Source organism: Talaromyces amestolkiae (genome assembly GCF_001896365.1).
Source record: "Talaromyces amestolkiae strain CIB chromosome Unknown scaffold7.1, whole genome shotgun sequence".
NCBI classification, from domain to species: Eukaryota; Fungi; Ascomycota; class Eurotiomycetes; order Eurotiales; family Trichocomaceae; genus Talaromyces; species Talaromyces amestolkiae.
The window spans coordinates 1,024,443-1,049,800 of record NW_024468043.1 but is presented as its reverse complement, the minus strand read 5'-3'; the positions used below and the strand labels follow the sequence as shown (position 1 = coordinate 1,049,800).

Sequence of the window (25,358 nt, the reverse complement as noted above, 5' to 3'; positions counted from 1 at the left end):
AGCACAAACCTATCAAACACGTCCCATACATATCTCAGTGAGAGTGCTACATGTAGGAAATCAGCGCATGTAGCCAAGCGTATGCATCCGGCCAAGAAAGAATTTCGGGCACATTTGCAGCCTCGATTTCGGATCGGTAAAAAGAAGTCCCTTGGTATGTAAACCGGGGTTCTCCACGGGGTACAGGACGAACAATGAAGCATCGGTTAAATTCAAATCACTAACCCAAAATGAGAAGTTCCATTCGAAAGATGTGCGTAATTGCCTTTTATGTAGATCATAGTTCCAGGCTTATGTACAGGCGGGATTCTTGACTCGCGGAACGAGCCCCGACTTGCTCGCAACGTGGGGATGATCAACAAAGACCCTGTTCCTATCCGGCAAGACGTAGCACCATCTGGTTATGAAATTATCCGTTCATGCTGTTTGAGTGAACGTATGCTGTCTTCTTTCTTGACCATCGGTGGTGTTCTTGTGACATTGTCGCTCGGAGTTGCGCCGAAAGCGTCAATCTTTGCCGGAATGGGCAGTGCCGTGTAGAAAAGTATAGTCGGTGGGCAATGTACTTGCAATGTAGTATTTTCATATATATATTCTGGGGTGCATCCATCTCTCGCGAAGTCTTGCCTCATATGATACAATGACATGCTTAGTCAGTAATGTCAGTAATGTCAGGATCCCGAATGTCTGATGTTGGAATTGGGGTTGGGGGCTTCGAACCCCGAAGCTCAGAAACTATCAGGCAATACAGTTTTGCGTTCCAAGTATCTCGGCTTCTAGAGATAACAAACGCTTAAAGTTTTGATAAGACGAATAGAGGGACTTATCTCTCTAAAACTATGGATAGTTATGTCTTTTCTTTGTACGAGCCTATCTACTCAGGTCCTCGGAACGCCGGAACCCTCCCCGCTTATTCCCCAGAGCTATCAATCTCGGAACTTCGGAAAGTTCCGATGTCACCTTATCTATGAAACATGCTTCTCCAACACAATTATTAGAGAAACCTATATATACAATTAGAAGCTCAATGAATCCGATCCCGATCTTGCCTTACATTTCAAACTGGTTTCAAGGATCTTATACTCTGGTTTCATGATGTACACCCATCCACTCTCACAGCTCTCCGAGCTCGAAACCACAACCGCCAGAGACATTATCCTCGACTCCCACCCCACCAAAGCGATCTTCTTCCGCGAAATATATCTGCAAGAACCACCAAAGGCAGAGCTTGTCCCCTACCTAGAACTAGAGCATTCCGGAAAATTGAGTCCGACATCGCCTCGTCCTCAGCGATTGGCAAAATGTCAGTATGATGTTGTCGGTGGTGATCGTGTGCCGGAATATCACGAGTCTGTTGTCGATGTTGAGCGCAAGAAGAGAATCAATCATGTCGTGATTGGGAAAGAACATCAAGCTTCTTTGACGCTGTGCGTTCTTAGTCCGTCATTAGGCCAACTACATATACTGATACGGCTACAGTGATGAATTCGACATCTTCGTCAAAACCTGCCAAGAATCCCCACTCTTCAAAGAAGCAATCGCCAAGTTTAAACTTCCTGAAGGCTTCGACTATGTCATTGAGCCCTGGCCCTATGGCGGTCGTGACCGCGTCACTGATGACAGCCGCTACTTCCAAGGCCTCATCTTCGCGCAGGATAAACGGTCCAAAAACCCCGATTCTAACTTCTATGCATACCCTATTCCTATCATCCCCGTCATGGATTACCACAAACGCGAGATCATCCGCATCGACAAATTGGCTACGGGCGGAAAGGAGGACCCGCTGACTGCATCAGATGCTGATTTCAGAGAGGATGTTATTGGTCATTGTACAACGGCAGAATATATACCAGAGCTGTTACCCAAGGGTACAAGGCAGGATTTGAAGGAATTGAATGTTCTACAGCCGAATGGTCCTTCGTTCAGAGTATCGCAGGATAAGTCGTTAATTGAGTGGCAGAAGTGGAGGTTTCGTGTGGGCTTTAATCCGCGGGAAGGTGCAACGATACATGATGTTTATTATGACGGGAGGAGTGTTCTTTACCGATTGAGTATCAGCGAGATGGTGAGTAATATGTCCGGCCCGACTCGTTGAGCGAGCTAACCGTAGTTGTCAGACTGTACCATATGCAGATCCTCGGTATCCGTTCCATCGCAAGCAAGCATTTGATTTCGGAGATGGAGGTGCTGGAAATTGTGCCAACAATCTGTCACTTGGATGCGATTGCTTGGGTGTTATTAAAGTACGTGAAACTTGCAACTGATATGGCTTCTAGGCTAATGAAGCTCTTTAGTACTTTGATGCCGTCGCCACAGACGGCGAAGGTAATGCCAAACCCGCCCCAAATGTTATCTGCCTCCACGAACAAGACAACGGCATCGGCTGGAAACATACCAATTGGCGCACGGGACGTGCCGTGGTCACCAGATCCCGCGAGCTGGTCGTACAATTCATCATCACTTTAGCCAACTACGAGTACATCTTCGCATACAAATTTGACCTCGCTGGCGGTATTTCTGTTGAATCCCGAGCAACAGGAATAGTCAGTGTCGTGAACATTGACCCCGGCAAAGTGTCCGAATATGGAAACGTGGTTGGTAACGGTGTGCTGGCACAGAACCACCAACACGTGTTTTGCATTCGTATCGACCCTGCTATTGAGGGACACAAGAACACGGTATATGTGGAAGAGTCCCATGCCGTGGAAATGAACGATATCACCAATCCGGAAGGAAACTTCTACCAAATTCAGAAGACACCTGTTGAGAGATCGAGTTGGTTTGATGCGGCACCCGAGCATAACCGGATTATCAAGATGGTTAACACCGATAAACTCAACCCAATCAGTCAGAGGCCCATGGGATACAAATTCACGCCAATGGCAACGCAGCTTCTACTGGCTGACAAACGATCAATCCAAGCTAGACGGGCCCAGTTTGCCCAACATCATGTATGGGTGACCAAGTACCGGGATGGCGAGCTTTATGCTGGCGGCCAATATACACTACAGAGCCAAGACGAGATTGGCGGTGTTTATGATGCCGTGAAACGAGACGAAGCTGTCTCAAATGAAGATGTAGTGGTATGGAGTGTTTTCGGAATCACTCATAACCCTAGAGTTGAAGATTGGCCTGTCATGTAAGATTGCCTGTTCCTGCCAGACTTTTGAATGAATGCTAATGCGTTTCGTATGTACAGGCCTGTGGAATGCTATCAACTCAACATCCGCCCTGCAGACTTCTTCACAGAAAATCCAGCTATTGATGTCCCGTCAAATAAAAATCTGGCTTCGCAGCTGGTCACTTCGAGTTGCTGTACAAAGCCTAGCTTGTAGGCTACATGTGTAGCTATCATGTATATGAATACTTCCTCAATTACGCATTCGTCGTATTTTGATCTTGTTTTCTTTTCTTTCTTATCCGTTTACTGCGGCGTCTATAATCTATGGACCGTTCACAGGCCATACATTGCCCGTCTTGATTGAAAAAATGATCATCCCTAGACAGAATCGAAATGTTAGTTTTGAAACCGTGGACAACTCTCGTCTCAAAAGCCCATCAGCTTGTTTCAATTCTCAGGGGGTAAACCTACATTTCAAGCTCGCAAAGTTCATGTGGCTCCTCGTTGTCGCATGCATCACAGACCGGGAGGCGATAAGTACAATCCCACAGCACGCCCGTCCAATCCGACCATGTATGAAACAAGTGACCTGTAATTTCATCTGGGCTCTCTTCCTTACTCCGAGTCCGAAGCGCCAATTCATTCGCATCATCAGCCACGGAAAGACGTCGAGTTTGGACCGGTGGACCATGATCAACCATCTCGACATATGCCCAACCAGATGGATCATTCTCAAGAAGAGATTCTGATTTCTCTTCCTCGTCATAAAATCCCTCTATGTATGTATCCATAGCAGGTGACACGTCTTGATCGAACATGACATGAATAATCCCCTTTTGCAAGAGATCATCCCACGAGAAGCAATCTGCGGGAACCACGAGTATCCAACTTTGATAGCGCACCCTTAAATCCCAGCCACCACGATCAATCCAACATCTCGAAGAGACGCACCAGGTGGGGACAATGTGTGGATAAATCTCCAAACCTCTTAATGCCAATATTGCTTCTTGTGCCGCTTCTTCGCGATCGTCATCATCCATTTCGGGCCCACACTGATCTTTAGCATCGGCAGCGACAGTAGCATGCAACTCCTCGACAGCCTGGCGTCGATAAATCTTTTCGCGTCTGTGATGCTCCATACATTCCTCAATACTACCCAAGGGTGTGTACACGTCTACTCGCGGCCAGTAGTTTCTTGCATTTCCCCATCCTTCAATGGCATCAGACCGGAGAAGGCTGTTTCCGATTTCTGCTCGTTGTTCGGCGTCTACATCGCTGAGGAAATAGAGATGTATACTCAACTTTCGGATGATGTCCGGGTTCATTGAAAAAGTTGGGCCTCCAACGACTGTATAAGGCTTCTGAGCATGATCTTGAAATGTGTCTATGAAGTAGGCTTTGCCGGAGAGTTGTTTTCTGGGCGCTCGTCCTCCTATGGATTTGCGAGCAACTTGCTTGGTTCGAGCCATTTTCTTTTTTGGTGTCGAAGCAAAATATGATGGATAATATTTTTTATATACCTGACATCTCGAGAGATTGAAGAAGGAAAAGATCAATCTACGGTCAAAATAAAAGTAGGCAACAGTCGCACTAAGCCCATAACAGCCTAGATCGTAATCTTATTTCCGTCATAACCCCTAATTCTATGTGCAATTGAAGAATCAAAAGAAGAACTACCAACTCCTAACATATATCCGACACACTCAATTTCAACATCTGCACCTTCTGGGGATTTCCTTGACAGCGACGCATGACCAAGCGTCGAAGATCAAAGTACGTTGGCCGAGAAAAATCATGATGAAACTCATTATCCAGAACTCATCAAAGCTTACAGGTCTTGGTCTACCAGAAACATTCAAACTTCGTTTATCACCGGTACCTCTTTCATATTAGTGGCAAAGATCAACAGTTTGAGAACCTTGTCGGTACTCGAACCTGCTTCTTCAAAGACGGCTTTCAGATGTAAAAACGCCTAGGTTTGTAGATATATATCTTAGCAATCTGCGGCCAACATAGATTATTGTGTTTTGAGGGAGGTTTTCATACTGTGCGACCAAATGATACCCTGTACGAATGCATCTGCCTTCGGACTCATTCCGAGGGCTCGCGAGCAGATTACTAGACCGCTGGAGACAGTGGCTGTTTGGTCAGTCCACAACGCTCTGATTATTTGTTACCCGTGTATTCTAGGCTGTGGAAAATTCGTATGTGGTTCCTTGGTACTTGATAGGATATATATACTTAGGTAGTAAAAGGCCGCACAACTGATCAGACACCACGACGTTTCGAGGTATCGACGTATTTTATAAATCAATTATCGCAGACAGGGAGCTGAGAAAAAAACCCACGGCAAAAGAAGCTAAGAAGCATTCGTTTTGCATCCTCTAACGTAACATATATTCGGGTGTAAAATAGTCTGCGGATGCAGGCCTCAGATGGAGGACAATCAACCCTTTATAAATACACTAAAAGAAAGTTATGCAAAATATTCCGAGCTGACTAACAAGAACAGAAGATTGAATCGAATGACTGTCGTTTACCGAATGTAACACAGTGTTATGTTTATGTCTCAAGAAGCGCTATTAAATATTCAAGGTGGTATAAGTGCACGCTTGCCGTGTACTATTCCCCATATTGACAGTCATGAGTGAAATGCTATCTCCCATCATTAGATTTCCCGAGAAAAGAACACATTAAGAGATAATTGAAATTGTATAATGGGAAATGAAACATACAATACATTCATCGATGCGCAGATCAAGAGCAATAGTATTGTATTTGGGCTTTTTGTCCAGCTCCTTAAAGCGGCACGGGATGATCCACTTATAAGCCGCCGCTCAAGTCGCCCATTAACTCCGACGACGTCAACAAAAATGCGCACCAAAAGCCTCTACGATTCACGCTGGGCAACTCCCCAGATCACAACTCCTCAAGAAACCGCTCCATCGCCTTCTTCCACTCAAGAACTCGCTCGCTTCCTGAAAATTGTCTCGCGATTACGATGGAAACTCCCATTTTTATCAGAAGGCTATCGCCTAGCCACGGCCCGCCACAACATGTCCACAGCCGACATTCATTACGCCGAGATAATGTTTAAAATCGACTTCCACGAATACTACGCCCTCCTCGAACGCGCAATCGTACATTTACTCGCGGTGTGGAATATTACAGTTTCACGACACAAGGCGACTGACAATTCAACCACCCTCAGCGATCGGTGGTCTTCGAACCATCGATACCATGCCAATGTCCTCGAGACATTGGAGCGAGAATCGTGTCCCTTACACGCTGCGCTAGGAACCGGATCAGTTCGCAATCAACTGCGACGAGCCAAACAACTTCGCAATCAATGGAAGACCGCGGACTCTCCGGAAGACGATGAGCAATACAAATCAGCTGCATCCTCGAGAAACGAGACGGCATCGCTAGAAAGCTATGACCTCGAAGGAATATTGACAAGTGTATTTAACGGCCTGGAACAAGGGCATGCTCTTGCGCAGCAACATGTTTCAAGTGAGAATCCTGAGATGGATGTTGAGACCACTGTCGACGGGCATAATGAAGGCGACTGGGATTTCATTGTCGATGCTATGGACTGGGAAGCAGTGTAGTCTTCCTGAGTGTTGCGAGTATGGCGTTTATGGTTTTGAGTGATACCCAAGATTTCTGCAAACATTAAGAAACTGAGTCATTTGTCATGAACAGATCCTGATAAATATACTATGACATGCATTTCAGATGTGAATTCAACGCCATCAAAATCTGCTCCGGAGTCGACACAATGTGTCTATGTAATTATTTTTGAAGGCATACGACCAGACCCCTTCCGAATGGAATAAGTAGCTGCTCGTATCTCTTTTCTGCTAAAGAGTCACGTAGCTTTTTTTTTACGGTTTCGAGTAATGTTTTGGGCTCGGCGTGCTGCCTTTTTTCGAATTCGAGTCAATTTTCGACCTTGATATATAGCTTTTCTTTCGAAATCCAGCTCAAATCCAGTTCTCGATCCCCGACCGAGAAAGCAATCAGACGTACGCATATCTTGACCAGCTTCCACACACAGAAGTCCTGCCCTGGATGTTTGTGTTGCCACAAACATAATGATGAGCTATTGCTAGGCCGATAGATTGAAGAGTAACACTCTTGCCATCGCGCTTCATGAGGACGAACGACAAGAGGACGGTCACACTCTACTAGCCTGCCATTTGAAATTATTTCGATGAAATATACACACAAGAACTAGCGAACAAGACTGGGAATGAGACGTGGGTGGTCGAGCAAGTGTCCATCAACTGAGTTGGATGACACCGGGGTACCCATAATTGGAGCAATTTTTGAAAGACCTTGCAGAACGACTCCTGCGAGATGGAGGGTCGCTTCTTCAGTTGAAAGGTGTGCGCTCAAAGAAGCTCGGACACCTACCCCCATGACTTTCCATCGCTTTTTCCTTTCACATCCCCATGGGTGAATGCAAATACCACCATGCTGCTTGCATCTCGTCACCCAACAAATAAACGTGTGGATTCAGTTCCCAGATTCCGCCGACAAAGTGCCGCTGCTTCTGCCCAGCATCAGGCAGTCGAGAGCAGGCACGATTGAGTCATGGTTAAACACTGTGATGCCGAGAATATGCTGGTATTACAGATGAATTGAATGAATGCTTCCTGTGGAAGGTACTTCCGAACCTAGTCTAGAGAGGTTAGAGGGACAAGGTTAGGCGGACCGTTCCGAAACTGCTCACGAGTCATAGCCGCCCTACGGTGTATTCTCCTCCTAACTATTCCGCATTTTGTACTATTCTGTAGCTATTCCGCAGCCTATAATATTGCATACTATTCCGTCGCCGGTAACCTTCCGCAACGCTCGAAGCCTGTACCAGGAAAATCATTTCCATGCTTGCTCCTCTCCCCAATGTTTGAAACTCCTGCATATCTTTGTGTCATTAAGGATCTCTACTAAGTACTAACCTATAAGGAAAAGGAGGTTTCCTCATCTACTGGTTTGTTCGGGCTCCTCAGAGATTATCCGTATTTCAGTATCATAATGTTTTCATACATAGGCACCGCACTGGTATGCCCCAATGTGCCAGCACATGCCAGGAAAAATGACAGCCTCATCGCCTGATTGGGATAGCTGTGTTTGATTGGAGCTTACAGTGCTCACCCGGCTAAAACAATACAATGTATTCACATCTCAAGCTAACATGACTCGGCACTAGCAGACGGCTTTGCACAGCAGGGCACCGCGGAATTGTAGCGTCCACCTGCTGCTGGGGATAGGGAAGCATGTGCCAGCGAAATATTTTGGTTACATTTAGCCAAGTTACCCTTGGCAAGTTACCCCCACGCTATCGCCTGAGCAACTACAAAGTCTCTCTACCATCAGATTCATCGTTACGAACCCTGGAGTACTAAATGAAAGAGTGTGGCAGAGAAAAGCCACGCCTCTGTTGGCAGGGAATATCGGGAGATTAGTAGTTGGCTTTTTGGGGAGGATGTTCGCCAGATCGCGAGTATAAGTACTTTCGATAGCTCCTGATTCCTGATTCCTGCTTTGAGAGGCAAGCATCCATTACTCTTTAGCTTACCTCGAATCTCACCAAATCAATTCCTTCGCATTCAATAACACAAGATGAAGTACTCAACCATCATCGGCCCTACTATGTACGCAGGTATAACATCAGCCGGTATCATCAATGTTCGGCAGGTTCCTGATTCCCCTGGTACGGGCGGAGCTTGCACCTCGCTTGAGCTCATATATGGCAAGTGTACCATTCTCCTCAGTGGGCAACAACGCGGGCTAACTCCTGTGGCACCAGCGCGAGGAACTGGTGAGTCTTTTAGTGCTAATGGACTGGGCGAGTCCATCGCTCCGCCGATCTATCAATCGCTTTCAAGCGCGATCGGAAGTGTTAGCCCCTATGGGGTGGACGTACGTTCTGATAGCAAATTTTGAATTTAATAGTCCTATTGACAGAAGACAGTATCCAGCAACGCTGACCTGCGCGTCACGGACTGAAGGAAGTCAATTGCTTTCCAGTCACCTCACGTCGCAGGCCGCCGCCTGTCCGAACTAAGAATTCGCCGTGGTTGGCTATTCCCAGGGAGCCGATGTGGTCCACGAGGGTCTGGCGGTCATATCTTCGTCTCTTTATCCACGTATCATCGCGATCGTTCTCTTCGGTGACCCAGCAAACCGAGGCCCTTCAGGCACTTACCTCGATCCTCTTGGCAAGGACGCGCCAGGCATCCCATCTGGGCTGACCGACAAAGTCATGGAGGTTTGTGGCGAGGGCGATCCGATCTGCACCAACAACGGAACGGACTTCCAGGTGCATGCCAGCTATGGTAAAACCGGCACGTATGTCCAAGATGCTGCTGTATATATCCTCCGCCAATACCAGAGCAAGGGCACAATCGGCCCAGTGGCCGGCGCGAACCCTGGCACACAGACGGCTGCGAACCAGCAGGTAATTGAAAATTTTGGAGGCTCCTTGGACTGTAATTAACGTCCGGACATCGGCGGCGGTGATCAAGCTCTTGGCGGCGGGGACGATAGTAAACTGCCCCTTTAGATCCTTCACGCCTAAAGAAGATGAGATGTAGCTGTACACACAAATTTGCAGTATGCTTTGTATGCTTGGTGTTCATTCTTTTCTCTGTACTTAACCAACGCTTGCAAAGCGAATATGATACTGCTTGTTTCCTTTCATCTCAGACCCTGAAGTGTATTATTGGCGGTCTAGCTGACTAAACTAATTAGTTTAATTTGTTGTTTATTTGTATTTCCAGAATCTCTGTTCCACACAGGGGTATGGGGGACGGATCAATAGATACAGACAATCGATTTGACAGGTGTCACAGTGAATATATGGACCTAAACATTCGAGCTAAGAATTGTACCTTTCTTCCTTAATCGCACTCCTACGCCTGCGCACCCTTCTTACACTGTAAAAGCTATTACTTCAGATACTTATTAGGTAGTAGTCTAATGTCTAAACAATGTGTAGTACCTGCCTGAGAATCACAACACATAGCTGTGCCCCGAAAGTCAAACGATATCTCATGGATATGCGTCTCACTCATAGATATACTCAGATAGCCCAGCTCCAAACAATAATTGACAAAATGGCACAGAAATAAAGCAGATACTATTCGCGGATGTGATTGGTCGAACCTCGGGATTATTCCGAGCAGTTTATCTTATCTCGACTTCCCAGCTTCCCGATTGTTACTCCGCTCTTTCTTTCTTTGCAACTGTTCTTTTTTATTTTTCTTAGTAGTGGACTCCGATAATTATCTGTTAAAATACGTAAATACACAAAAACAACCGAAGGGCATGGTCTCCGGCAAATGGCAACGAACGACAAGCGAAGCGCGGCCAACTTTGAGGCACACGACTTTGAACCGCGGAAACGGGGCAAATACACCCAAGTCGCATGGTAAATAAGGACCCTCATTGTGTTGAACAATGGTCGATAGCACACGTCTAATAGTGGACAGTAATGAGTGCAAGCGCCGGAAGCTGAAATGTAGCGGTGAGGATATATGCAAGCGATGCGCATCGAATCGCGTTTCTTGTGTATATGCCGTATCTCGGCCAACTGCATACGAGGAAAATAATGCTGAAAACCATCAGCATCAACGAAATCAGTACGAAATATGTTCCCATTTTCTGAACCAAGCAACGCTGTTAATCGAGACTAACTCAAATCCCAGTTCCCCATCGAGGCTGGAATCATTGGAAAGTCGCATGTCATCGATGCAAAGGCAGCTGGATCTTATGTCCAATGAAATCCGAATACTACGGCGAAGATCGAAGCCACCTCAGCAACATTTCCGAACAACAAATAGAGCTCACAAACCTACTGACTCCCGATGGGCGAGCCGAGCTCCAGTTTCGCCTAGCTATGTTGGTCCAACGAGCAGTGAATTCGGTCTGAATGTCCCCAATGATGACTTACCGGACATGGATGAAACGGAAACTTCAGAACTAGTGCAACCGTCTTCCTCAAACAGTCCCTATGTACCGCCAGTGGTGCCAGAAGAGCAAAGAAAGAGAACAGATATCTCACGAAGTAATCCCCTACTATCGCTCGACGAGACCGACGCTCTTCGGCTTGTCGATATTTACGATGAGGCTGTTGGAACGATGTATCCTGTCGTGGACCTCAAAAGTATACGAGAGTACATTGTTGACTACTACAGCCAACACTCGAACGATGCCGCTGGTCACATGTCCCCACCCCAAAGCGGGAATGAGGACTGGTGGTTTTCGGCGCGTGATACAGAAGTCTTGAAACTTGTGCTTGCTTTGGGTCTAATATCGGAATCGCCTGGTCAAAGCGAGCTCGGGAATATACTTGCTGCGAGCGCTGAAGATACCTTTGCCACGACTCGGACGCAGGTACCTGAGGTCGATATGAAAGAGTTGATTATCTTAACATTGGTGGTAAGTTGGCTCCTTTGAAAAAGCATTATATCTTTTCGCTGATTATAGAAAAGTCTTTGTATCATTCTTGTCGAGATGATGATATATTGGCATGGCGTACAATCGGTTTAGCGTCACGAGGTGCCATGCAAATGGGCTTACATAGATGTGATACGTGGCTTCGTACTGGAGGAATTTTCCCCGGTGATCTAGAACGTTCTTGGGCTATAAATCTCTTCTGGTGCATCTATGTCTTTGACAAGGAATTTTCCTTCGAGACAGGCTTGCCATTTGGTATGCGGGACTCTGACATGGATTCAACTCTGCCTCGACCAGTATGTTCATTCAGCGATAAAATAGATGTTACTATGCTGACCATACAATTTCCACTAGGCTGAGCACCACACGTACCTAGACTGTATGATTTCATATTGCCGAGTTGGAGGCAACATATGGGATCTAATGATCGGCTGGGGTAGCACAGCCAAAGCAGTGGCATCCGACAATGAATCCTTTTTGAACTTTCAGATACATCAATGGCAAGAATCCATACCGTCCGAGTTCCGCTTGGATGATCTGCAGGGCGAATGGGCGCCTACTATGAGAGACGCACGTCTGGCAACACCCCGAATCCTCCTACATTTACGCGCAAATCACATGAGAATACTTATTTACAAACAGAACCTTCTGAGCGCTCAGTCAATCAGAAACAATTTTTCAGGCGCGAACGTTGCCGTCGCGAATGCAAAGAACACGATACAAGCACTAAGCAATCCCAGCTATGTCTCGGCGATCTATTCCCAACGGCCGCAACCGTTCGATCGGTTCCTCTTTTCAGCGCTAGCAACACTTTTTCTAGCCATGTTTCATTACCCGGATTACTTTGTAAACGTCTGTCGCGACAGTTTCTCTGAGGCATTGAATACATTGAAACGGTCATCCACTCGAGGGAGACATTCTCGACGACTTCGCAAGGTCATCAAAAATCTCAAAAGACTTGACACTAACCAACCGTCTACTCGGTCCAATGTCCTTGCAACAACAATTGATGCTGATCAAGCAGATGCAATTGATCCTAAAACGGCAGCAAATGTTCAACCCACTGATATCGACCATTCGATTTATTCACTTCCTCCATCGCTAGTCAATGAAACTACACCAGATGACTACAGTGACCTAACCAACTTTTTTGAGTTTGCTGGCGACTTTTTCATGGATCCTCAACTCGGCAATCGTGGCGAGGTTGATCAAACGAATTCTTTGCTGAACGAACAATTACAGAACTCGCTGGATATGTTTCATGTTGAGGATGAGACTTTGACCAGATTGATGATGGGACTGTTATGATGAGGCGCCGTGGGAAGCAGCTGGGTCAGAGGAAGTGAAATGGCTGGACTCAAAACCCATCTTGGGGATTCTGCGAGATGGAGATAGAAGACCTCTGAAACTTACCTTGTCACCTCGAACGATTCTAATACTTCAGTAATATATTCACGATGAAATTCAAGAATACAGCTTCGTAGTCATTTTATCAGATAGGTGCATAGTATATAGAATAGTCAGGCGGCCAAGGCAAACATGCGCTGCATTATACTAGGCATGCACCAAGGTTCAGTGAAACACTTTATCATATTCATTCCACTACCTAATCGTTTCTCGCCATGAATGACCTCCTTTCTGTCTTACTTGTGAATTTACACCAAGTACTAAACGATCACAATTGACTTACTGATGAATCTCTATATGATCCATCAACAATACATACACCAGAACCGATCTAATCTTTTCTATGTTTGCTCTCGTAGTCGGCAAGTAAGCTGATCGCTAATAGAATAGGCCCCAGTTCCTTCATATGGGCTGCATTGAGAGTATCCCATGGACCGAACTGGTGCATCGTCAAGAAAGAAGGGGTAGCTTCTTCACTCGATGGCCGCGCGTTGTTCAAGTGATCGAGATAAGCGTCATCGCATTTAGCAACGTTTACGAATAGAGATATGTGAAGACGCCTACCAGAATTTGAGATTAGTCAATCAGTACCTGAAGAGGATCGGGATGGAAAGCATCACAATAACTTACATCATGCAATTTCGTTGCGTCTTATAGTCATCGCTCTTTATCCAAGCTACCATCTGCGCACTCTCCTGCATCATAATCGCTGACAGCTTCGCGGACCTCATCACGGGCTTGACTTCCACTATGACGCTAGGTTTGCCTCGATGGTCATTCAAATAGCCATCCGTTCTCGCTTCAAATGCAGCATCCCCAAAGGTAGCGATAAACGCCTTTCGATGTAAGGTCCACTTGGAGGAGAAGGAATCAAGATGGATGGTAAGAGCATTCAGGAGCACAATTAGCGCCGTATTCACAATCTGTTCGTCTTTGGTCGGAGGGTACATAATATTCACCAGTTCTCGAGGAACCGGTGTCTCTACTCTATAAGGGGTGGGTTCATCTTCGTCATCGCTCTCCAAATAAGACCAGTTTTCCGGAACATTTGTGCTCTTTGGCGTTGGTGTGCTCAAGTGCGTATTTCTCATTTTCAATTGTACTTGTTGAAACAGTTGTCCGCGAGTCCGCCTAGCAATCGGTGTATCAAACATTGTAGGGGTTGGCGTTCCATCAGTCTTTGTAGCTTCTAGCTGATAGTGGCGGACGATAGCAAAAGTACCCTCCGGAATGCGTTCACCAGCGCCAAAGCTGCTACAATATTTAGACCACGATTGGAGGCCGAGAAGCTCTTTTTGGGCCTCTCTCATCCAGTGCTGAAGTCCCAGAAATTTGATCAGATCCTTTCTACCTCGGTGCTCCTTCCATAGAACCCGGAGGAGCAGAAACTGATCCAGACCAATCTTGGAAGCGGACGCAAGATCAACGGTATGAATTGTACTCTTCTCCAGGCCATGCCGTGCTATCAACGTATGCCATTCACCAGGATTTTCGGGTAATGTATCGGAGTCCACCATTATGAGAGTAGTTTGTACGTATGGCCTATTCAATTGAGAACCGAGGGCCCCTTGAGGATGGAATCTGTAGCAAATGTTGAGCGTTTCATTTCTCTTATACACTACATGCGCGATGCTAAATAACATTTATAGTAAATTGTATGGAGGGTTCCTAAGGCCTGATCGCTGTTTTCTTTGGCGCTTTATACCTCTTAACAGTGGAATCCATAGAGAAAAGCGACAAAGCCAACCTGAATCCTTCATTCTGACCATGGCTTGATGGTGAGATAGATCATATATATCAGAAAGGATGTACTTCATCTATCTGAATACTTAGTTTCGTATGTCTCAAAGAGCTTCTACTATCAATGAGTGATTTTATATCACGTTAATGGGGTTTACAATATTGCTTCTAGATTGTCACCTAGCCCCTGGTGCATATGTCGTACCTCAAAAGATATTGTAAGTAAGTGCATCTTGAGAAATTAGATATATATTTACAATAGTCCTCCGATATTCTTTATCTGTATACATGAATTTTGATAAGACCATTATAAACTGAAATTAGGTACTGTGTTCTAGGCGGCAAGTTAGGTGGAACACCCAAGACGTATATCTCTGGGAGCTACCTTTCATGTCATTCTTCTGACTCTGAGAAACAAAAAAACCCTTGAATAAAGCAGTATATATTACCCCATATAGGTTGCTAGCCAATGACAAGGATTTTTAATAAAATACTAGGACTTGATGTACAAAGTTAGGGTTTGATAATGAGGCTCAAACTAGCCGTGCGAAAGGATGCAGCTTCCCGCGCAATTTGTAGGACAAAGAAGTCGCCCAAGCAACAACCACCCCCCAATAAAACAGTGGTTATTTCTACCATCAATATCGATTGAACTTCGCTTTCTTCTTCTTCTTCTTCTTCTTCTTCTCCATCCCACACCACGCCACACAATAGCCAGTCTCTTGTCTCATTCAGATACCTAACTTAGTTTATCATATTCATCCACCATTTCGCTGAAGTCTCTTTCCGCTGTTTCGCTGATCCAACATGTCTGTCGATCTAGCCAAGCGCTCCGATATGCGCCTGGCTCTGTTCCAACTAGAAGCCATCATCGAGGGGATACATGCTGATGAGTACATTATCAGAGAGGGAATGAATATTGATCTGCAACACATGGTTCTTGACATGGCTTCAGAGCACAAGCCTCATTTTTTCAACGCGTATCCCCACCTCCCCGAGCTGGATGACGAGAACCGCGATGGAAACAACGCAGTCTTGGACGACAACAGCTACACGAGACCCCTCGACCGAGCGTATCAGATCGAAACGACATTGAAGCACTATACTTTCGATACTTTATGGGGCAAATGGGATGAGTACTTGTGGACCATAAAAGAGTGAGTCTCTCACGGCCTGATTTTATTTCTTGACGAAACTCGCATTCTCTAATTCTTAACTCACAGTGTTGGTGACCACAAAACTTACAAGAGTTTGTATCAAATGGCTACAGGAGATTACAATTCTCCCAAGGAGTTCGGCCTCTTCAGGATGACAGAGATTAAATCAAAAGAGCTTCCACATACCAAGGCAGTTGCCTACCACGACCATATTCCATCTCATGAGAAGCATTTTCTCCGTGGAGAGTTGTTGATTAGCATTCGCATGATGCTGAGTCAGTTGAAGAAGAAACGCTACAGGCCACACATGATCGCACCGGTATATATTTCACTTCATTCTCTTTCGACTAATTTTCAACAGGTTACTAATATCACGTCAATCTAGGTTCTACTTTTTTCGATTATTGGGAAGCAAGGACGCGTTCTCGAGTCATATTTTGATGGCAAACACCTCGTACTACGCCGTACAAAAACGTATGATTTTCGCAACGATCCCTCGGCTTTCAGGGATTTTGCGGAATGGTACCTTGGCGATCCAGCTGGTGACACAACGAGTCTCAAGGAAGAATACATGCTACGACTTCACGAATGAGTTTATGAGATGACTATTGGTTTTTGACTTTGTTCTGGTTCTGGGGTATCAAGGCTTGGGGGTACAATGATTTTAGTTTTTGGTTCATCGATGGTTCGGCGCTGATACGTTGCATCTTCTCATACCCACATGTATTTCTATTTCTACATAGCGTCGAGATTTAGAAGTTTCTTTCTTTTTTTTCATTGTCAATACACTTCACGGCTCAAGAGCTAGATTTAGGAAAGTTTATAACACTTCAACTCTATTGCTATCTTCACGCATTTCTTAGTATCCTATGCATTAGTCCCTATTGTCTCCAATATTTGAACGGCCTTGTGATGGTTTTACTCAAGGAAGGGCCCGAAATTAGCCATACTCATGCTAAGGCAGAGGTTGACCCTCGTCTCTGCGGACTAAATGAAATATTAGGCAGCTTAGCCCTTCACAAGCAACCACAAATAGCTGGAAACTGCGCTAGATTATCAATGACAGCAGTTAAAAGTGAATGAGCGTGAAAATAGAATACTGTCGCGTTATCTCCAGTATTCTGAAGGATCAAAACTCTCTCATTCCAACTCTCGACTGTTGCGCAGATTACAATGACTTTAGAGGCCTTGGTATATTCAGCAATAGCCGTACAAGATATTTAAAGCTTCTACACTCATGTGAGATCTTACAATGATTCAATGTTGAGTTTCAAACTACATTTATATTATCTTATATCCAGTCGATCACATACTTCATTATCAAGTATCACCCAGGTAGGAGCTCGATTTCAGTCGAGCCCTCTTATCAGCCCGGCCAGTTACCGAAACACGGCTGATTTTTCGTGATACATGAGTGGACGGTATTTCCCGTGTTGACCTCTGTCAAATTATTGTAGGTCTGACATTACCCTTGTCTCGAAACACCTAGTTTTGTGTTAAGCCCAGATTGATTAGGGCTCAATATTTGCCTAGGCAGTCATAATGTGGGGGATAACCGCGCACATGCCACAAACTGCTGTATGACGAATATAAAATAAGGACAACCCCAGAAGATTTCTTCGGCCTTCAGATGAGATCCGAGATCTGAAATTGCGGGAGATAAAATATCCCCACGAGAGCTATTCTATCTCAAAAGCTTCTCGGGACTCGGAACTCGAGAAATGCTAGTGACCACACCTGTAGTTGGCTCAACAACCTTGTCGGCAAGATGAGAGTAGCTGCATGTGATGGAAGAACATATTCCGATTGAATCTATGTCAGGGCGTGTAGTATGTATTTGAGACTCGAGACTTAAAAGCCTCCGATAAAAAAAGTAGTATCGCACATGGACTAGGGTAGGCAGCAAGAACCTTGCGTATCGTTCGTTAAATTCGTTGGGGCACATCCCAGTTGCTAAAAGCCCTAAGCTGCAAACCCCCAGATAAGCCGAGGCACAATACCCCAAACCCAGGAAAATGTGGATTCAGAAGCCTCACAGTGGACCTACGCTAATCTCTTCACGGCATAGACTGCGAGATTAGCAACATCTGGAGTAAAGGATCAACAGTCTAGCGCCTTCTAATTTGCGTCAGAGCGCATTCTCATTTGCCTGTACAAGAATTGGGAAGGAACTGGTTCGCGATTTAAACATTGGTCTGTTCCGCCACCAGAAAATCGTGATCAACTACGTAGGATTGTGCGGGTGCTCAAATTTTCAAGTCTTGCTGCCGAGGTGTACATGTGATTTAACTATAAGTTCAATGAGGTTATCCTGAAAAATGATGCGATAAATATTGACGTCGCCCTTGCTTGCATTTGAAATAATTTGTAATCACTAATACAATCTTTACCAACCCACGTCAATCTCTCAACATTCAAATTTATTAGCATTGAGAGGAAAGAAGAATACAAAATGAACGGCCACGCAAACGGCCATATCAATGGCTTCGCAAATGGCACCTCTGAAATAATCGATGTTGCCATCATCGGCGCAGGCATCTCCGGCCTCAACGCCGGATACCGCGTCCAAACAAAACTCCCCAATGCCACATACCAAATATTCGAAGGTCGCGGCGACATTGGAGGTACATGGGATCTTTTCAAATATCCCGGCATTCGTTCCGATTCAGATTTCTACACTTTTGGGTTTGAGTGGAATACATGGGCCAAAGATAACCCGATCGTACCGGGCAGTGATATAAAACAGTATTTGCAGGAATCGATTAAGAAGACCGGGATCGATAAGCATATTCGCTTTCATCATCGGTTGGAGGCGATGGAATGGTCGTCTGAGGATCAATATTGGACTCTGACTATCGATGTTCAGGGACAGACCAAACATGTGCGGGCGCGAAATATCATCGTTGGAACTGGGTACTACGATTACAATCAGCCTCTGAGCGCTGAAATACCTGGTCTACAAAACTTCAAGGGACAAGTGATCCATCCACAATTCTGGCCCGAGAATCTCGACTATGCCAATAAGAAGGTGGCTATCATCGGCAGCGGTGCAACGGCAGTCACGCTTGTACCTAATCTATCACCGACAGCAGCACATGTTACCATGATTCAGCGCAGCCCGACATATGTATACCCACTTCCGAATAACACGCGCAGCTGGTTCAGTTTCTTACTTCCTAGTTTCATTCGTCATAAGCTTAGTCGAATGTTTTTCATCTTCTTGCAGCGGTACAGTTATGAGCTATGTCGCGCATACCCACGACAGGCCCGATATTTCCTGTTACGACGCATGCAATCCCTTCTTCGCGGAGCGTTGCCTATCGACCCTCATTTTACACCGCGATATAACCCCTGGGATCAACGACTTTGTCTTGCACCGGATGGCGATTTCTTTACAGCCCTGCGCTCCGGTAAGGCAGACGTCAAAACGGGCACGGTCAAGTCTATGACGGAAAACACCATCATTCTCAACAATGGCGAAGTGATAGAAGCAGACATCCTCATCACCGCGACAGGGTTACGAATCTCCGTCGCAGCCGGAGTACCCATCAAAGTCGATGGCGAGAAGATCGATCTCTCCCAGAAATACCTCTGGAATGGGTGCATGCTGCAAGACGTTCCAAATCTGTGCTATGTCATCGGATACATCAATGCCTCCTGGACACTGGGTGCCGATGCCACTGCACTGCTTTTTGTTCGTATATTGCAATACATGAAACGTCGTAACGCGATTGTTGCTGTTCCTCGAGTCGAGGATCCATCCGCCTTGACTCCAAAACAACTCATCAATATGAGCTCGACGTACTTTGAGAGAGCGCAAAAGGTTATGCCCAAGACAGCGGAGGAGTATCCGTGGCGACCAAAGGGGAGCTATTATGTGGATATTTGGCAGGCGATGTTTGGGCGGGTTGATAAGGGGATTGAGTATATTTCTGCTAAGTGATATGTACCGTTCTGAGGCTATTTAGAGTTGATGGTATTTAATAAAGCTTGTGTTCGAGCTTTTGATATGTGAAGTAGTCTCACGAAATTAGGGCTACAATCCGACTTGTATGGCGTCATTGTAGATAGTAGGTCCGGCAGAAATGTTAGCATATGAACAACGGTACCATGAAAATAAACATAAACAACACCAACTTGGATCATATGAGTATCAAGATGGCACATCGTCTAAATACATCATTGTAACAATAATTACGCTAGAATACGAGTCATATGCACAGTGATGGCGCACTGATACCAAGCTAATACGCGCTCTGTACTTTCACAAGTACCGAGGCACATGATAGCGATTGCGCCTCAACATTTTTGGTCTTACTCATTCGAGTGACGATCTTCCCCTCTCTTTATATTGGTGATAACCTTAGCAATTGGCCTTAAATTGTCCGATATACCCTTACAAATTGTTCAAGAGCGTCCATACTCAACCTGTGGGAGGAAAAATATCAACAACATTTTGGGGTATACTCCGCACATTTAAGGTCCACAGGGTAGTAACAGCCCTGAGAGAGAACCAAAATGGCGTCAACCAAACAAACCATCAAACCAACTCACGACGAATTGAATGCCTACAGTCTGCAAAATGGAAGCTCAGAAAAAACCAAACTCGTGTATAGGCAAAGGTCGAGCATGACACTATCCGAAAGACTTGATTTACCCTTTGCCCTACTTTCAGTGCCGTTTGTAGCGTTCTTTGCTATCCTGACGGGCCCGTTCCGAGCTAGAAAGCAAAGATTGAATCCCCAGCAGACCATTGCAAGATCTATGTTGTTGCATGTTGGGTATTCGATTTTTAGACGGGTTGTGGCGCGATTTTCGCCTTTGCAGGTTCAGTGCGTTCCCCCCTTGCGCTTCCCGTGTTTTACGCATTGAAACTGACTAAAACAGAGCTATTCTGCCGTCTACTGCGACAGAGTATAAAATTTATACTTGGAAAAAATGGATCAAAGGGCAGTCCGTTGAGCTCGGAGATGGTGCCACGGGCCATTGGGTAGGAAACCCCAATGCAAAAAATGTCCTTATCTGGATACACGGTAAGCCAACAAGCACATTACTTCCAATTCAAAGGGAAAGACTAATGAAGAAAAAAAAGGTGGCGGATTTGCCGTCCCCGCAAACAGAGGCTACTTTGCCTTTTTTGACAAATTCCTCAAAGAGATGCGCGCAGCAAACAAGGACATCTCCGTCTTCATGGTTGCATACACGCTCGTCCCCAAGGCAGTCTATCCCATGCAACTGCGTCAATGCACAACTGCACTTCGCTACATTCTCGATAAGACGGAACGCAAAGCCGAGAATGTCTACTTTGGTGGTGACTCTGCGGGTGGTAATCTTGTCCTTGCGGTATTGAGTCATATCGCGCACCCTCATCCTGAAGTTGAGCCTCTCAAGTTATCTGATGGGGAGGAGTTTGGCGGTGCAACGCTTTTGTCACCCTGGACTTCGCTAGAGACTACCTTCCCTCCGCAGGATACTGAGCCATTAGGTGATTTGATTCATCCAGATTGCGCAAAGTCATGGGCTGGGAGCTATTTGGCTGGAAGTGAGAGGGATAATTATACAGATGCGCGACTAGCGCCTATCGACTGGTGGCACAATCTTCCTATCAAGCATGTACTTGTCACGGCTGGGGGTTATGAGTTGCTGTTGCCCTTTATCGAAGATTTTGCGAGTCGGCTGAAGGAAGGTCTTGACGGAGATGAGAGTGATGGTGGAAAAGTTGAGTTCTTTGTGGGTGAGAAGGAGGCGCATGTTGCACCTATGTTTAATTTAATGTTGGGTGATACCGTGGAAACAGAGCAGGGAAAGAAAGTGAAAACTTTCTATAGGGAGGTGATAGAAAGTAATTAGTTGAATATTTGGGATTATCGGATATGATTTTTTCGCCTAGTGATACAACAGGAATGAACCTTAATTCAGTGCACAACACCTCAATGCTGTTCCTTCAGGCTTCCTGTCTCTCTCTTGCGTATAGTCTTCCGTGGTTCCCTTCCTCGATCTCTTCTTTCTTTCATTAATTCTTTTCATACAGGTATCTCTAGAGTACCTACGTACTTGATTTTCCCTGACACGCTGGGGCTTTTCCTCTCCATTTTAGTGCTCACCCCGTCGTCGCTTTTACTTCCCTGTAGAACTGAGCATAACCCTGAGCGCCATGATCTGATCAGTGAGCCTTATGTAAGCTTATGGGTCTGCTTAATGATCTAAGGCTAAGCAGACTGGGTTGCTTATTAACCACAATATATATGCCTTTATAGCGCTGGTACTTCTACTAGATCACCACCAACGACTTCTTCTCCATAGCGAACATATTCACGATGTCAAATCTTCATCCAAACACTTGGTCTCATAATACAATATCTTATCTATCTGCTTTACCTGTTATTGATAGCAGTCATAAATTTACCTGACTATTCTAGCCATTCTCGCTAACAGGTAGTATGAGGAGTACTAAAGAGTAAAAAGCATCTCTGATTATCAAACCCATAGTAATACCCCCTAAACTAAACCCTGAGCTAGATGTTAGTCTCCGGAGATGCCTAGCAAGCCCGGGTTGGAGCATGGATAATATTATAATATAGTAAGCTAAAGACGACTCTTTAGACAGTTCATAGGCCTGTATAGCTAAAGCCTGTGAGCACCCGGAGCAAAGAGGAAAGACGTCTAATATTCAGGCGCCAAGAGCCCGCCACTATGATAAGATAGGACACTAGAAATATTCTTTTAGTATTTAATCGTGCATTAGCCGGCGCAGGATTGCCTGATTTTGTACGGGCAGTTGATCGGGATATGCAGCATCGGGCTATTTCACAGCGCTTCTAAAGGAAGGTACCCCTAGCAACATGCTAGTGCCAGCCTATAATGACATCCTTATAACCGCCATATGAGCGGTCGATCTAGTGGTTATCTCGGTGGAGATTAGTGAGCGATGGCAGCGTGTTAAGGTCCATAAGGTCCCAATCCGGCGCTATATGAACAGTAACCACGGTCTGGAGCTAGCCCGGGAAGAGATCGAGCTGGAAACGTCTTTTAGGCTCAAGCGGGATCCAACCTGGCTTAGGAGCCCTAAAAGGATAAGAGCAGGAGGACAGCGTTTTGTAGTGATAATAGTGACAATAGGCTCCCTAGAGGAAGCCTGGAGACTATTAAAATCAGGCCTTCGATTTGACAGCCACCACTATAAGACAGAGGCCTATAAGGACACTAACCCTGAAAGCGTTTATGTATGGTGCAGCAGAATTAGCCACTCTAGCTATCTAGAATGCAAGCATCGTCCCCTGAGGTGCATTATCTTCATCGGGGACCATGAGGCTCCAAGCTACCAGTATAATATTACAGGCTGCGCTATTAGGCTTGGGAAGTTCTGTAAGCACTACCAGATTAGATACGCTAATTGTGATGAGCCTTACAAAGCTATATCCTCAAGATGCCCTAAGATTAAGCTATCTAACAGGTAAGAGACCACGCATTACAGCATCTTCTCCCGGCGACTCAGATCTTTGGAGTAGTAGTTCTAGATCCTTTATAGCCCCTAGAGTCCAGAGTCCTACGAAGAGTAAGGTTAGGGATGTGTTGCCTGGGATTGTAATAACTACAAAGGAGCAGGTAGCATGGCCACAGAAGGTACCTTGTTGAATAAAATCATATTCTTTCCTTATTGGTTTGATAGTTGACTTTGGCTAGAAAACAAAGCCTCCAAAGGGGCTTAAGGAGTCGAAGTCAAAGACCTCAAAGTCAGGGTCTGGATCAAGCGAAGAGAAGCCCAGCAAAACAAACAAAAAAGAGGAGAAGGTGAGATTATTTGTTCCTTTTATATAGAATTAATCAGTAGTGTCGACTAATCGTTATCCAGATCGATTGACACTCCGACAATGGTCTCTTGTACTCGATGATTCTATGGTCTCCCGGATGAAGAGCGACGCAAACAGGTCAAGGCAAAGGCACTGGGTAACGTACTTTCAGGATACGTGTACCTAGTACCTCGATAAATCTAGATGTAACAAACAAGAAACGGCTCCATATAAATGCCAATGTTGATTCATTCCAGTGATAGAACGCATTACTAGCCTTCCACGATCAAATCAACCAGGTTTTAGGGATTTTCTTTTTTTCAGACTTAGGATGTCATGAAAAAGGGTAGCTAGCATACAGTTGATCTTTAATGTTTATGCATTTGACAAATGGCGCTGTTTTCCATACAAATTTGGAGGATAAGCCAAAGCCCTAATTTAACCCATCTAACGTATGTCACGGGCAAGCGGGCCGCACGGGTAAGTGGTACAGCTTGAATTTTGTATGGTTTTCTATACAAATCGGAACATCCAATATCTTAACAGATTAATATACATACCTATCCACGGCTCCATATTTCCTACAGTTTCAACTTCCCCACGTGATATTCAACAGAATGTGCAATGCTATGCAAAGCCACACGAGTGGCCTTACATCTAGATGGTGTACAGGCAATGGATACGAGTAGAGACAATACAGAGTAGAGACACATATGTGGTGCAACAACCCTTATATAGTTTTCAAACACGCAGGTGCAAATGCACTGTTTGACATGGGTATGCCAGGTAAAAAAGCTCGGTGTAAAGACTCTTAGCAAGTGTTGAGATACACAGTTGTGAAGACACGATTCTACGTGACAAACCAAGTACAACTCAAGACCAGCTCTCCAGATCTTGATTAAACCTTAGGCTTGATATTTGAGACCAAGATCTAAAGTAACCCACACATTCAGATCCACCCAACATTAACAGCCTCCTAAACAACATTACAGTGCTGCGGAAACATGATGTCTGAAATTGCTTCAGGATAAGGGAAAGATGACTGAGGTGATTATTCAACGCTCGCCCAGTTACTGATGAAGAAGAAATGTCCAGTATAACGTCAAGTATAAATAATCCATAGATACCATCTGCAACTCTGCATCTCCCGAGTATCAAACAAAAACCGTCATTACAACACTACAATCAGCTACTTTACTCAATTTCAAAAGAATTTTTTCAAACATCTTCAACTCAAACCCCGATTCAAATTTAAGCTCTTCCAAGTCACCGCTCTCCTCTCCCTTTTGGCCACAACCACCATCGCCACTAGCGGCTTCTCAGCCACCTGTGATGGCTACGATCCCATTGAAGGCGATTTCCTCGATGCCGAGTGTCAGGGTTCGCCAGGCAAGGAAGAGACTTATCTTGACCTGAAAAAATTCGTCGCCAATCTAGGCAATCAACTGGTTGCTCAGGTCAAGTATGTGAAGTTTACTCCGTTCTCAAGATCACAACGAAGTAATATTCTCGCGCAGTGGTAATTTCTGCGCGAGTTGCAAGAACTGTGGACTTGATGATGATGCTGAATTGACCTGCACATGCGGTACTCATACCACTACTATCAATCGTAGTGAGATGCTTCCATAACCCTCCGATGAGAACCTAGGTTTTTTTCTTCGGCAGGCTAACAGATAT

The 25,358-nt window shown here is 45.3% G+C and overlaps 9 protein-coding genes across 9 annotated transcripts; 7 read left to right on the top strand and 2 right to left on the bottom strand.

Moving 5' to 3' along the window:
* Positions 1-1,092: 1,092 nt before the first annotated feature.
* Positions 1,093-3,335, top strand: BHQ10_004400 (uncharacterized protein; the record flags this gene model as incomplete). Its single annotated transcript, XM_040876762.1, has 5 exons — positions 1,093-1,427; positions 1,480-2,065; positions 2,118-2,243; positions 2,295-3,139; positions 3,200-3,335. The coding sequence occupies 5 exons, from the start codon at positions 1,093-1,095 to the stop codon at positions 3,333-3,335; spliced, it is 2,028 nt and encodes a 675-aa protein (XP_040732904.1).
* Positions 3,336-3,588: 253 nt separating this feature from the next.
* On the bottom strand, positions 3,589-4,590 carry BHQ10_004399 (uncharacterized protein; the record flags this gene model as incomplete). Its single annotated transcript, XM_040876759.1, has 1 exon — positions 3,589-4,590. The coding sequence occupies one exon, from the start codon at positions 4,588-4,590 to the stop codon at positions 3,589-3,591; it is 1,002 nt and encodes a 333-aa protein (XP_040732903.1).
* A 1,404-nt stretch (positions 4,591-5,994) lies between these two features.
* On the top strand, positions 5,995-6,732 carry BHQ10_004398 (uncharacterized protein; the record flags this gene model as incomplete). The annotated part of the gene is made up of 1 exon (XM_040876758.1): positions 5,995-6,732. One exon carries the CDS (start codon positions 5,995-5,997, stop codon positions 6,730-6,732), a length of 738 nt encoding a protein of 245 aa, XP_040732902.1.
* A 2,017-nt stretch (positions 6,733-8,749) lies between these two features.
* On the top strand, positions 8,750-9,626 carry BHQ10_004397 (uncharacterized protein; the record flags this gene model as incomplete). Its single annotated transcript, XM_040876757.1, has 2 exons — positions 8,750-9,049; positions 9,222-9,626. The coding sequence occupies 2 exons, from the start codon at positions 8,750-8,752 to the stop codon at positions 9,624-9,626; spliced, it is 705 nt and encodes a 234-aa protein (XP_040732901.1).
* An 844-nt stretch (positions 9,627-10,470) lies between these two features.
* Positions 10,471-12,895, top strand: BHQ10_004396 (uncharacterized protein; the record flags this gene model as incomplete). Its single annotated transcript, XM_040876756.1, has 4 exons — positions 10,471-10,559; positions 10,621-10,770; positions 10,837-11,569; positions 11,942-12,895. 4 exons carry the CDS (start codon positions 10,471-10,473, stop codon positions 12,893-12,895), a joined length of 1,926 nt encoding a protein of 641 aa, XP_040732900.1.
* A 430-nt stretch (positions 12,896-13,325) lies between these two features.
* Positions 13,326-14,511, bottom strand: BHQ10_004395 (uncharacterized protein; the record flags this gene model as incomplete). The annotated part of the gene is made up of 2 exons (XM_040876755.1): positions 13,326-13,554; positions 13,625-14,511. 2 exons carry the CDS (start codon positions 14,509-14,511, stop codon positions 13,326-13,328), a joined length of 1,116 nt encoding a protein of 371 aa, XP_040732899.1.
* A 1,030-nt stretch (positions 14,512-15,541) lies between these two features.
* On the top strand, positions 15,542-16,483 carry BHQ10_004394 (uncharacterized protein; the record flags this gene model as incomplete). Its single annotated transcript, XM_040876754.1, has 3 exons — positions 15,542-15,891; positions 15,958-16,210; positions 16,277-16,483. The coding sequence occupies 3 exons, from the start codon at positions 15,542-15,544 to the stop codon at positions 16,481-16,483; spliced, it is 810 nt and encodes a 269-aa protein (XP_040732898.1).
* Positions 16,484-18,343: 1,860 nt separating this feature from the next.
* BHQ10_004393 (uncharacterized protein) lies at positions 18,344-19,834 on the top strand (the record flags this gene model as incomplete). The annotated part of the gene is made up of 1 exon (XM_040876753.1): positions 18,344-19,834. One exon carries the CDS (start codon positions 18,344-18,346, stop codon positions 19,832-19,834), a length of 1,491 nt encoding a protein of 496 aa, XP_040732897.1.
* Positions 19,835-20,409: 575 nt separating this feature from the next.
* Positions 20,410-25,204, top strand: BHQ10_004392 (uncharacterized protein; the record flags this gene model as incomplete). The annotated part of the gene is made up of 4 exons (XM_040876752.1): positions 20,410-20,723; positions 20,779-20,924; positions 20,984-21,653; positions 24,871-25,204. 4 exons carry the CDS (start codon positions 20,410-20,412, stop codon positions 25,202-25,204), a joined length of 1,464 nt encoding a protein of 487 aa, XP_040732896.1.
* Positions 25,205-25,358: the final 154 nt, after the last annotated feature.